This window comes from Sapajus apella, unplaced genomic scaffold (assembly GCF_009761245.1).
Source record: "Sapajus apella isolate SASKATOON/1434 unplaced genomic scaffold, GSC_monkey_1.0 scaffold66, whole genome shotgun sequence".
Taxonomy (NCBI): Eukaryota; Metazoa; Chordata; class Mammalia; order Primates; family Cebidae; genus Sapajus; species Sapajus apella.
This window is the reverse complement of record NW_022437006.1, coordinates 8834005-8848306: the sequence shown is the minus strand read 5'-3', so window position 1 is coordinate 8848306 and position 14302 is coordinate 8834005. Positions and strand designations below refer to the sequence as shown.

General features: G+C 34.3%; 1 protein-coding gene across 1 annotated transcript in view; it reads left to right on the top strand.

Moving 5' to 3' along the window:
* The window catches only part of NELL2 (neural EGFL like 2), a 365165-nt gene that overhangs the window by 59200 nt on the left and 291663 nt on the right, over window positions 1-14302 (top strand). The window contains exon 4 of the mRNA XM_032248374.1: window positions 1853-2003. Coding sequence (XP_032104265.1) covers window positions 1853-2003 — 151 coding nt within the window. The remainder of the gene's footprint in view (window positions 1-1852; window positions 2004-14302) is intronic.

Genomic DNA, 14302 nt, shown 5'->3' with positions numbered 1-14302 from the left:
GTTTCTTTTCTCTAAATCTTTGAACAACTGTCCCAAGTCTGACTTTATTACCTTGGATTAGGTACCCGTTCCTGAACCAATTACTGTACACAAGGATAGGTGATGACCTGATTGGTCAGGTTTGTGTCACATGACCCATTGTAGCAGAGAGGAAGTCAAGGGTTAAGAGTGAGGAGGTATCATTTCTCAGTGGTAAATAGGAAATTTTTGTTTGTTTTGTTTTGTTAAGACAGTAAATTGATAATGGTGATGGAAACAGCAGGTGTCCCTTTAAGTTGGCCTGTGAGGTCCTGCCTTATCCAGTCCACTCACCCCATCCAGCAATGCCTGCTGTTCACCCGTTGCACTGTGTCATGTCCTTTCATATCTTTGCTTTGTAACAAGATTTTTCCTATGTCTGGAATGCTTTTCCCTCTTCTCCGCCTGATCAACTCCTGATCAAATAGCATCTACTTTCTGAGCCTTCCCTTCAGATTCTGTTGGCTACTTTCCAATCTGACCCATTAAAACTTTGTACCTACCTCTCTCAGAGCATTTCTTTCATTGTATCACATTAGTTGTCCCTTCTATTATATGAGTGTCTCAAAGTCTGTGTATTCTCCATGTCTGTGTATTCTCAGTAATGGACTTAGACCAGGTGATTACACATTAGTATTATGTAAAATTGTGGGGCCTAGAAAGGCAGAAAATTTTGGTTTAATTTTATAATCCCTCTTTCATCAAGGTTGTGATTCTCAACTAAGTTTCTACAGCGTTGCTTCCCTGGGAATGTTTGGAAGTGTGTGGGAGTACTTTGGGTTGTTGCAATGACTGAGTATTTGGTGCTACTGACATTTGTTGGGCAGGGACCCATATTTACATAATTACAGTGCATGGGACAATCTTGCACAAAGAAGAATTGTCCTCTCTAAATGCTAGTTCTTTCATTGAAAACTACTTATCTAGACTGAAGCATAGGAAAGAAGAGAGCAATTTGACCATAATACAAACTGCATCTCTACCTCTCATCAATCTTATTTGCATACACTATGAATAGGAGAGCCTTATGCTCAGTTAGCAGTTGCTTGAATCATAGGTTTTTACTAAGTCCATTTCTGTTCTTACCTGCTTCCCCATATAATTTGGGTCTTGAGGTTGGAGTACAAGGCTAACCCATGAGGAAGTTCAGAATAAAAGTTTCTCCTCTGTTAAGTAAACTTCCCTTGGCTAGGCTTTCTCTAAGCCTGGAGAGGAAATGGGAATTAGGTTCTATGTATTCTTTTTTTCTATACGTATGGTGAGATAATTTGATCTTAATGCCTTTTCCACTGCACAGAAGGCTGAGAGTGACTAATTTCGATGATCTTTTAAAAATCTATTTATAGCAAACCTTCTGGCTGAAGAAACCAGTGTGGAGGGTGGCACATAGATTTACATCCAGTTTTCTGTCATGAGGTGTTGGAAATGCTAAATGATTCTAGTGTGGTCGTTTAGGTCCTATTCTAGGAATCACATCTTTTTGTTCATTGTTGACACTGATGTTGCTGTGGTATCTAGGATATAGGAAGTGTGTAAAGAGAAAACTTGGGATTGTACTTCCTCAAATAAGATTCTTTGCTTCAAAGGTGACATTTTTGAACAAAGATTCATGAAACACAAATTCAGTAATTCATGTGTGATTTTACTGTCATGTGTTACTATATATAGCATAAAGTCTTGTTGAAAAAGAATTTACCAAGAGAGTCTGAGACTCAGTATTTATCAGCTATTACTGATAAACTTAATAAAGTTTTTTGAAAGATGTTGAATGTAAAAGATATTTCATAAAATCAAATTCTAGTCTATTCTTAGTACATGTTTGTTTCTTTTTTAGATACTCCCAGAAGCATAAAAGCTTCCACTACTACAGCTGAACAGTTTCTTCAGAAGCTAAGAAATAAACATGAATTTACTATTTTGGTGACCCTAAAACAGACCCACTTAAATTCAGGAGTTATTCTCTCAATTCACCACTTGGATCACAGGTAAATATGGCTGCTAGAGTTTCTTGTGTTTTCATTATATCTGGTTAAATAAACATATGACAGAGAAGTAAACAAAAGCTTTCTTCTTTTATATATATCTTTATGATGTATAAAAGATTGGTTTAAGACAGAATGGTTTTGTTAAATTATACAAAAATCACAAACACAGGTAATTGAAAGTAATTGCCTAAAAGCAGAATGAGCTGCTCCTTTTCAGGTTGGTAAGAAGTTGCTATTCCTAAAACAAATTTTTTAATTACTGAATTCCTCAAAAAGTATCTTTCTCAGTGATAAAGCCAAACATACTTCTTAATTTGTGAATAGTTATCCACAAAAATATAATATTCTATTTATTTGTAAAATTACCTGGCTTTAGAGTTTAGTAGTTGCATATGTGTATTTTTTTTTAATGGAGATGAAGTGTCACTTTGTAGCCCAGCCTGGAATGCAGTAATCTCAACTCACTGCAACCTCTGCCTCTTGGGCTCAAGCAATTCTCCTACCTCAGCCTCTTGAGTAGCTGGGACTATAGACACACGCTGCCATGCTCGGTTAATTTTTTGCATTTTAGTAGAGATAAGGGTTTCACCATGTTTCCCAGGCTGGTCTCTAACTTTTAAGCTCAGGCAATTCACCCATCTCCCAAAGTGCTAGGATTACAGGTGTGAACCCCTGCACCTGGCCAGTAGTCGTATAATTTTGATTTAAGTTATTGCCAGATAACTTCCTTTTTGTACCTCATAGTTTGCAGCAGTTACAGCTGTATGCTTGGACGTGCATTGTATAAAAATGCTTTCTGCTATCTTCCAGCTTTTCTGATATATGAGTGCATGATTAGGAGCTCTCGATGGGGGGAAGAGAGCAAGAAGAAGAAAGTCATTCATAATACTTGACATATACATAAATTGCTACTAAATAATACCAAAGAGTTAAAGATTATTCCTTCTGGAAAGAATAGCCACAGTTCTGGCAATGAAAGTCCACCACTTACTATTTGTGGACATTGGGGAAATCACATAACATCTGTGTTTCAATTTCCTCATCTATAAACTGAGGATATTAGTACCTGCTTCCTAAGTTTTGAAGATTAAAGAGTTTATACATATAAAGTGCTTTACATCTATAAAAGCTTTAATGATCCTGCCCAAGAGTGGGTTGGGTATAAATCTCTTTATTTGGTTTCTCTTATCACAGATGAGACAGTCTGGGACTTTGCACATCTTTACTAAATACTAAAGAGCAAAGATAAGCAAATATTTGTGGAGAACAAAATATAGCAAGGCTGAGTTAGTGAGGAAGGTTCCTAGGGACATGCTATCTGGTTTGTTCTTGGGGCTTGGAGGCCTCATTTTATTACATCGTTAGCTCCAAAGGATAATTTCCCAGGCCCTTCACTTGGGTTTCTTTCCTCCAAGGTTCTGGCCTGTTTTTGAGGGGAGGGTGCCATTCTAACATTCGCCTGGTAACTGGCTTACAACCTTCAGGGAGGAGCAAGAAAGGGAGCAATCCCATCTTTAAGGCTTGATTGGGGCTAGTCCCTTTGGTCTGGTTCTGGTTGCAGGGACAGGCCTTGTCTTCATGTGGTGGAGATCCAGTGAGCTCCTTGCTTACAGGAGAATGTCTCTGCCTGTGTCCATTGAGCTTTCAGGCAACAGGAGTCACATGTAATAAAGGAAGATTGTTTCTTTGTAGAACAACCTGTTGTATTTCTGATTATCTCTACATGCTGGGAAAATTTCCCCTTAACTTTGCACATCAGATTTTTCTTCCCTGTGACTTTCTCCCATTCCCCTGTTTGTAGAGACATAGAACTTGCCCAGCCTTCTTCCAGATGACATCCCATATGTAGACGATGGCCACTGCTACCTCCTTTCTTACTGCTCCTGTCTCTGGGCTAACTGGTGCTGGTGGCTCCATCTGCTCTTTCAGAGGCTGGTTGGACAACATTTCAATAGGCCTATTTCCTTCAAGTGTATGAGTCCTAGATGGTTAATGTTTGTATTGGTTCCTAGGGTCGAACACCTTAACCGTACACACTCTGATAAGCACAGACCTTTTGCAATCTGCAAACTTTTTCCATGTAATACTTCTTTAAAAAGTTTGATGTTTTTAAGCACCTTAAACATTATAAAGTTATTGGCAACTGAAATATCTGACCTTTGTCAGGTGGCTTGCTGTCAAGCAAATCCTTTCTTACTCTTCCTGTGAGGTAGATTTGTTGAAGTTATGGACAGGACTTTATATGGATTTATTTCAATTGAAAATAATTTTTATTTTTCCAGATTATTAAAGAATATGTTTTCCTATTTTCAGATTATTATAGAAATATGTTTTCCAGATTATTATAGAAAATTGACAGTTGGAAACAAATAGGAAAATTAATACAAATCATATTACCAAAAGACTAATGTCGACGTTCTGTCATATTTTAATCCAGTCCTTTTGTCTGTGTGTGTAGATATGCCATATTTTGTTTAATCAACCCCTTACATTTGGGTATTTAACTCATTTACTTTTTAAACTTTAATAAGTAACAATACAATGAATATTTCTTATAAATAAGTATTTATACTCAGCTGTTAAGTTTTCTAGTTACACTTTTAAAATTAATATTATTTCTGTCATTTCTTATTTTACTTGTTCATTCTATGTTTGTATCATCTATCAGTTATGACATTTATCCAGATATGTTATTAGAATTATCTAGATATGTTATTATTTAACAAGTATCATATTTGAGATATAGTATATCTTTCCATAATGTGGAAAATAATTTAGATTTGTGAGGCACTCTCATTTGCTGAGTAAGCCAACAGTTATTACGGGCTTACCATGTGCTAGGCACTGTGCTCCATGCATTACACATGATTAGTTCATTTGTCATCAGTATTCAGGAGTCATTAAGTGCATAGACCTGGAGATGGACAGCATGCATTCCAGTCATAGCTCTGTCACTCGTTGGTTTTGGGACCTTGTAAAAAGGCTTTATTATTCTGTAGCTTAAGGGTCCCTCTCTGTAAATCCATGTAGAGTGCTTGAAAATACTGGCTAAAAAGTTCACAGACCTCCCACAATCATACAAGATCAACACTCTTATTTTTGTTTTACAGATAAGAATAAGAAGCCTTTGAGATAAGTTGTTAAAGGTTTCATGGGAATAAATGGAAGTAGGCTTTCACACTCAGTGTGATTATAGAGCCTACCTGCTGAACCTCTGTGCTATCTCGTCTCTCCAGGTCTATGAGAGATCATTAAACTAGGTTCTTTACTGACTTTTTTTTCTTTTTTATAGCATCATTTAGCTAGTTAGTGACAGAGCCAGAACCAAAACCGTCTTCTTATTATTGAGTCCTTTTACTAATGCACTGTTATATTGCCTTCCGTCATCTCTACAGAACTTCTGTTATGGCTTGTAAAGGATTTTCCTGTTCTTGTTGCTGAAGCTATGTTTCTTTAGTTATCTTGCTTTTCCCCACTCATCTCTTTAGTTTCATCATTGCCTGAACACTTATTTCATTATTTTCTGCTTTCTTTCACAAAAATTTTTAAGGTGGCTTATAGAGATATCTATCGGACAAGAAAGATAAAATGAAACATATACAAATCAGAGCAAACAAAAAGATAGAAACCTAGTTAAATAATCAGGATAATTCAACCGTTCTTGGCACTGAAACCAGAGACATATTTCTCCTATGGCCTTTTGTGGCCAAAGGTAGTAAGTGTCCTAAGAGAACAAGTTCAGGGAACTTTTTGTTAGCTGGTCACTTCAGAAAAAGTAGATCTACAGTGATGCTGATAACATGCATCTAGATATGAAGGTCTTTGAAGCAGCACTGCCCCCTTTGGAGACACTTTCCTGGTAATATGCAAGATAGTCATATACAACGGAGTTTTCCCGCTCAATATGCCAGTGGAGCTTTCTATATGAAGGCCTGGTAAGTAGACTGTGTCCTTCAGGTCACATTACATATATATTGCTTTTCTCAATGTAGCTCAGTCACTTCCAACTGGCAGTGATTAGGTATAGGACCGGCTCTTCGTTGGGTGCTTTCTAGTTCACCATAGTAAGAACTTTTCTGAATGCCCTGCTAAAGGATGCTCATTTTTCTAGTTTTTTTGGGGGGGAAGATGGATGGCAGTCGCATTATGATCCTTCCTCTGAGCACATGTTCTTGCCTGCCTGAGAGAAAGCATAAGAGCAAGAGCTTGAGCAACAGCAAGAGCTTGAGATATTCCTCTATGAATTTAGACTCTGCCAGTTAGACCACGAAGTCTGCTAGACAAAAAATATGAAATGAACATTAGTATTATTATTAGAGGTGATGTGAGACTGGCTCTCTTTTCTTATGTCGGTTCCTGACTCCAGTCTTATCTCCATTTGGGCTGTTTGCAGTGAACACCTATCTATGGGGCAGCCTGCTCTGAAGCCTAATTAAAGAGGGAGAAGGTAGGAAGTGATGGAGACTGTGGGAATGGTAGCTCCAGCACTGGTGGTGATGGAGTAAAGTGATATCTTTCAGTTGGAGTATAAATACTAGCCAGGTACAATGACCAGTCTGCTTAGCATCTGTTTATCACCCTTTTTCTTGTTCTCTGTTTGTTCAAATCCTGCTTGTACTTCAGAACTCCACTCGTATCTCCAGGAAGCTTTCACTCATCATTATGTTCTTCCTGTATCAGTTTCCAATGCATTTAAAAAATTGTGCCAGTTTTTAAAATTTTACTTTAAGTTGTGGGATACAAGTGCAGAACATGAGTTTGTATACATGTGCCATGGTGGTTTGCTGCACCTATCAACCTGTCATCTAGGTTTGAAGCCCTGCATGCGTTAGGTGTTTGTCCTAATGCTCTCGCTCCCCTTACCCCCCTACCCCCTGACCAGCCCCAGTGTGTGATGTTCTCCTCCCTGTGAACATGTGTTCTCATTGTTCAATTCCCACTTTTGAGTGAGAGCATGTGGTGTTTGGTTTTCTGTCCTGTGGTAGTTTGCTGAGAATGATGGCTTCCAGCTTCATCCATGTCCTTGCAAAGGACATGAACTCATTCTTTTTTTGGATGCATGTCTTTCAGTATTATTTAAATATTTTATGTATATACATGTGTGTTATTTGCATGAGACATTAAAATGTCATTTACTGCTTTTGATTACAGTTGTAACAAATAATTTAACTTTTAAAAGTCAAATTTGTAGCTTTTTTTTTTTTAAATTGGCAATACATACCAAGGTTCAAAATGTAAAAGCCACAACAGGATATGGAGGAAAAAAATCTACTTCCATTCCTGTCCCCTGCCACCAGTTTCTATCCCTGAGGATAACCCCTATTATCATTAAGGCATTTTGAAAACAAAAAAAGTAAAAAAAAGGAAAATGAAGCTCATCCAGTCAGTAGGCTTGACTGGATCTAAGGGTTGAAATTTTGTGAACTGGTTGACATTCGTAGCTTGAAATAGGCCATGGTATGAGTAATTATTCTATGGAAATCAGCAGATGCTACAAAACAAGACTTTTAAAAATATACTTTTTCAATGAACCTAGAACCTTTATTTTTTTCATACTTCTTAAATACTCTCTTTCTGACACAAATGGGCAAATAAAGCAATAGCTTAGAATTATATCTCTAGAGAACATAGAGCCAATTGTTAAACATTTACCACTGCCTGTAATTCTGACATTTAGCGATAACCTCATTAATGCTCTGGGATGCAGCTCTCTCATCCTTTTCTCAGGTGAATTTGTGTGTTTGTGTAAAATATTTACATAGTTGACAACAATTTTTGATTAGATGTTAAGGTTTTCTCCTGTCAAGGATGGTGCATTAAACTTGCAAACTCCATTGCGTCTGTCATGCTGTCATACATACACAGTTAGATGCTAAATAAATATTTGGTAGATGAAGAAATGAGTAAAAGATGAAGAAAAAGATTATTATGAGTACATCAGGAATCATAAATGGCATCACGAAATTTTCATCACGCTAGGGTGGTAGGATTTGAAGAATGTTCAATCTGCTATATTGATGCAGGGTGCCTAATCCATCCTGAAATGTCATTAACTTTAGCGTGAGGAATATACTAACTGGCAGCCCCTGCCTTGAAACAGCTGTAAGTTAGATTCTTAGAGAACAGCCACTGTTATAAGCTATATGGCAACATCTCAGCCACAGTGTTAATGCTGGATGTCTAATCACACAATTTTGTTGGTTTGGACATATGGACTAATGGGCATGCTATGGATTCTAGGGTATCTGTAGTGAACTAAAAGCAAGATGAAACTAGGAAGGGCAGATGATCACACTGCCACATAATTAAGAAGGCTTCAGTCAAACCTTGGCACTGAAACAGCTTCAAACCAAATGACATAATTAATTATGAACCTCCCGGGAACCTCATCAGCAGTGCCCTGGTATGCTATGAGCAAAGTCTCATTTGGCCCCACAACCTGAGATGCTGGTTTCAAATGGTGTTCCTTATGTAGAGGCTGATGTTAAAAACTAAACCACAAACTTTATGTGAACACAGTGTAAAAAGATTTTTGGCTCTTCAGTTGTTTCAGTATGTTCACCATCAGCAGCATTACCTAAAAACAGCAGACAATAATATATGTCACTTGTTGGAAAGAATTAAGACACTCAGGCTGATCCAAAGAATTCTCTCATTATTATAGTTTTCTGACTATTGTGTTTTGAAAGGGGAATAATAGAGAATAGAGAAATATTTTTAAGGTATTCATTCACTTATTCATTTGTACAGGAAACATAGAAGAGAAATATGAAAAATATGAAGGCTTGTTGAAAAGCAAAAGTATATTTATTAGTAAAAATAAAAGAAATTTCTTGAAAATTCCAAAGAAACTGTTTCCTTCTTCCATGTTTACACAACTACAGTTTCTTCAGGATAAATAAAAACCTTTTGTTATACCTTAGTGTGATTTGGTATAGTTGCCTAGACTCTGTTCTGTAATTTATAATATTTCTTCTTTATTTAAAATAATCTTGAACTTTAGATATATAAATTGGTTCTGAGGGGTTTATTGGGAATTTTGCTGATATCCAAGCATTATTTATGTTTCTGACTTTGAATGCTTTGCAAATAGTATACATGGAAATAATTTGTGATAATAGCTTTGCAAATAAATACAAAACTGTCCTATAGTTTGTCATCATCTTCTATATTAATAAACTTCAGGTGAAATAAATGAGATTTTTTTACCCTCTTAATATTAATTATACATTCTGGGTGAGTAAAAATGTATTTATGTATGAGGTTGATAAAATGTGTCTTCATGTTTGTGAGTGCTTGTCATATATTAAGCCATTTCTCTTTTTGACATTAGTAAGTAAAAATTAAACTTGCTGGCAATATTTTCTTGGCTTAATAGCTCTGAACTAAAAAATGACTTTGTTATGGATGAAATCAATAGACTGACACAGATGCTACTAAACTCTTTACTTTCTGCTTGCAATTTATTTAATAAATAACTAAAGATAATGTTTATAAATTAAAACATCAAACTCCAATTTCTATGTAATTTAAAAACTTTACTTAGATTTTATTTTCTTGTGTTTCTATATCATTGTTTATCTCTAACAAAATTGCATCTCTGATGTGCATTTTATAGGAAAGTTGCAATATATATTCTAATGTGGCAAAACATACATATATCACTACCAAGTATGCATGGTCAAGTGCTCATCAAATAAAGTAAATTAAAGTAAGCAAATGAAATTTCTCATCATAATTCTTATATAGGTGATGTGGTGGACAGAAATACACATTTTAACATACAGAGATTATCTCATAGAGCACAAATCCCCCATTTCACACCAAGAAGCAAGCCATTTTTTCCCCCTTCCTGTCAGCAGTCCACTATTTCTGCAGGGTCAAAGAATGAATCAGTTGACTGCTGCTGCATCAGCCCATAGACTAACCAACCCATATCCACTTTCATCACACATTTTGGGTATTTTCCTCCTAGATGGGGATGCAGAGGACCAAGGATATTTCCAAGCAGCCATCCTATTCCGAGCATATCCAGTTATCAGGCCCTAAATATATAAGGCAATCATTGCAAGACCCTTCTGGGTCATCGATCTCGCAGCTCTTTCACATCTACTCTCTTCAATCCCTATGGACAGAGTACTGGTATTTTGGTTGTTGTGTAAGCAACTGTCATTATGGAACAAACATACTGTGTTTTGAGAACAACCTTGGTGTTCCTTCTTGTGGTTTTTCATACTTCCCGTTTCTGTGTTGCCATATCATTTCCTTTTACATGGTAGGAGAGATGAATTGTTCATTAGAAATAATTGGCTCATGTAACTTTTAATGATCAGTCTGCTACTTTTTTAAGGTTATTTTTTTCTTTCCTGCACTAAAAAAAATGTCTAATGATTAAAAAATTTTCCAACTACTTTTTATTCACTAAGGAATAAAAACTTTGAGATTATAATTTTAGTTTTTTTTTTTGTTTTGGCTTTGCTAAGGGCTTGTGACTTTATTATTTCCCCTTTGACCATTTTTGAAAATGTTGATGTCTAAATTTTAGGAATCTATAGCTCTTCCTAATCTTCTTTAAGATATAAGCTTATCATATCTCAATGATTTACTATCTAATATCATATTTTATAGAGATGTTTTCAATGGACAGAGATTTTTTTTGAGCCATTGGTTCAGAATTCTGTGTGTGTGTGTGTGTGTGTGTGTGTGTGTGTGTGTGTGTAAAGAGCCAATCCATCAACTATATAAATTCCTATTAAATATAATGTTTTAGACAAAAATATTTTATTATTATTATTTTTTGTAAATGATTAAATGCAATGCCATTAGAGGTTCTGGCTTTGCTGAACATTTGATTTTTTTCTTTAAGAAGATTTTTGCATTCTAAATGTTGCTTCTTTATGTGTGTTTATTATTCGGTTGTTATTTAAATTAATTTATTCCTTATAGATTTTTTTCTTTGTTTGAAATGGCTTTTCCTATCCTGAGATTTTAAAAAGCCATGCTTTTAAAAAATACATTTTTTATGGTTTCCCTGTCTTACACTTGAACCCATCTAAAATTCATTTCAGTGTACTTAAGAATTGAGGCTCTAAACATTTTTTCAAATAGATAATTATTCTAACACCAATTATTCCGATACCTCCCTCATTTGATATATAATCTTATATTTTATATTAAAATCATTTCTGGGCTGTCTCTTGTTTCATTAATCTGTCTATTTTTGTACCAGTAATAAACTTACATATAGGTCTTTTTCATGTTGTAGTTATTTAATGCATACATTTAAAAAATGCAAATTCAAAAAATTACTACTCAATTGTAGTATACTATTGTATTAATTAGTGATATTCAAAATGTATAGTAATCACTATGCCATGGGCAGTAAACAATCAAAGCAGAAAAGTGACAAATTAGAATGTACCTTGATTATAATCAACCAGTATGGCTATTTCCATATGCACTGTGTATATGTACTTCTAAATTTTATGATATTTGGTAGACATATAGATATAGATTTAAGCATTATAGATATTAATATGTATGAAATTATGCACACCCACCAAATATAGGTGATTTATGAAATATGTATGCATATGTGTAATTTTCTACATACTATGAATATATATGAAATACATATTTCATAACAAATTTTAATATGTTGCAGTCTCATCAGCAGAGGCCTACTTACCTACCTTCTTCCACAATGATTAAAAAATTTGCCCATTCCCTAGGTGAGAGTTAATACTTTGTTGGTGAAGCTGAGTACCTTTTCATATGCTTATTGGCCATTCATATTTCTTCTTTTATAAATTGCCTATGTATATACATTGTCAATTTTCCATGTTTTCTTATTGATTTAAATGAGCTCCATTTAATAAGGATATTAATTCTTTATCGTCTGTATTTTTAATTTGCCTTTAAGTTTTTATGGTTTCTTTTTAGGTGCGAAATTTTCTTAAATGATGTGCAGTCCAGCCAATAATTTCTGTCTTTAAGGGGTGGGATTATGTTAATGACATAGTGAAGAAAGAATGTTTTTCCCCTGTATAAAAAAAGAGAAGGCTAAATTGAAAATTTGAGAAAAATAGAATCTTGTATGAGAAATTCGTGGCCCATTATATAAAATAAAACAAAATTTAGTACAATTTTGGACAATTATTAGATGCAAGAAAAAAGTCTATTCTTGATGCTATTGAGCATTCTGCTTTGGGTGTTGGAGAGTTTGTGTCACTCTAGTGAGAAAATAATTGTCTCGGCACAGTATTTGGCAGTGCAGTTAATACTGCCTACAGGCATAAATGAAAATTCTGTTGATTAGTTTCCTACTGATATTTTAATTGTGGATCTGAAAAGGGTATAATAGTACATCTCTGTTTAAATTTTCATCTTAATCTGCCTTAGTATATTAAATGGATATTCTATTTTAATCCCCTTTAGTCCTGCCTAAGAAAAAAATTGACATTTTGGAGTTAGATGTAGGTATCTAAGGTATCTACTTAGATGTAGATATCCAGTGAAATATTCAACAGATGAAGCTGGTGGCCCCAGTGCAACTTTTTCAACAGCCCACTGTTTTCTCAAAGATTTGTAATGCCATCTTAAATCTCCATCAATGCTGAAGTTGGTTTCTGGGCCCTGTTTTCTGTTCTACTATCCTATTTGTTGATTTCTGCAGAGATACCACAATACTCTGATTAATATAGTTGTATAAGATTTCATATTTAAGAGCTCAAGTCTCTTTGTTCTTCCTGTTAAGAAATTTTTGCTGTGTTTGAAACTTCATTCTTGGGAATAACTAGAATCAGTTTCAGTTTTATGAAAAAAATTTCATTGGTATGTATTGAAATTAGATCACATTTATGGGTCAATGTATTAATATTTTTATATTACTCAGTCTTCTAATCCAGTAATATGGTTTATCTCTACATTTTTAATTTCTTCTATTATCATCTTTGAAATTACATAAAGTACATGTATATACATATTTTGTTATATTAATTCTTAAGAACCTTATACATTGTACTGCTACTGAGATGGGTTATTTACTTTTCTATAATATTTTCTAATTGTAAAAGACTTTTAGGTTGCTGTATTACTAGAAAAATGGATTTTGGTTTGTATCAAAAGTAGCATTTTCTACAGGATTTAAATTGCTTTCTCTTTTCCCTAGTGGCCGAGTTGGATTCTTAGATGCAACTCAGAGTATAATAACAAAATTTTTGATGTACCATGAAAGTTCATTTAATTCTCTTTCCTTAATCTACCATACATTCATATGCACTGACATTTTAATATTCTTTTCCACAATGAATGTCGAAGGATTGTTGTAATATATTTTAATTCTTCGACATTACAACACATCTCCTTTTAGTCTTTTCATGCCAATGTGAAACTTCACAAATACTCTTTAAGCCCTTGATCAGTTGCCTAAAATAATTTTACAAAGGGCTCATTTAAAAATTATAATTTTTCCTACAGTTTATTATTCAGGAAAGAGAATTCTACTTTTAACTTATTTCACTATTTCCTTTAGTTATGATTAAGTGTCTACCTTTTTAAAAAGTTCATGTAATGTGAAATCTTATTTTGGTGTCTTAATTGACAGTGGAGTTTATGTTATCTCCATTACCTAAAACATCTTATTTCTCTTGCTGTTGGGTACACTCTATTTCCTCTGATTCTGGAGAGAACTCATATTTTTGTGGTTGAAATTTGATGTGTTTCATAACAGCTGAATACAAGTCATGTTTTGCCTTTCTTTTTAGTAATTTTATTCACTAAGCATTCTGAAAGGTGATTGACATGCTGTCATCTTTCCTTTGTACTTTAACCATTGGTTATTTAGAACTCTAGGTATTGTAAAAATTACACTTGATTGTGGGATGACACATTCTTGAGAATACTGAATGGATAGCAGAATACATGAGTTACTGAATATTTCAGCTTAAACCCATTTAATTCAACCAGTAAAAATAGTCTGAACAGCACCAAAAGTAAAGTAAGATATTATGTGTTTTGAGTAAATTAAAAGAAAAAAATGTGCTTAGCAAATGAATTAGACATTAAACTATGTACTAACACACTTAAACTTTAAACTACACACAAACTACACACATTTTCAAACATCGAGCATTATATTTAAAATATGTTTTGCTAATACAACATCTGAAAACTGGCTATAATTTCTAAAATTTCATAATTTTTGAATTAGTGAATTTGAATATTTTGGAAATATATTTTTTAGTAAGTTATTTGTGTCAGAGTTGATGAATAGTTTCTAAGTATCATTTTCATTTAAA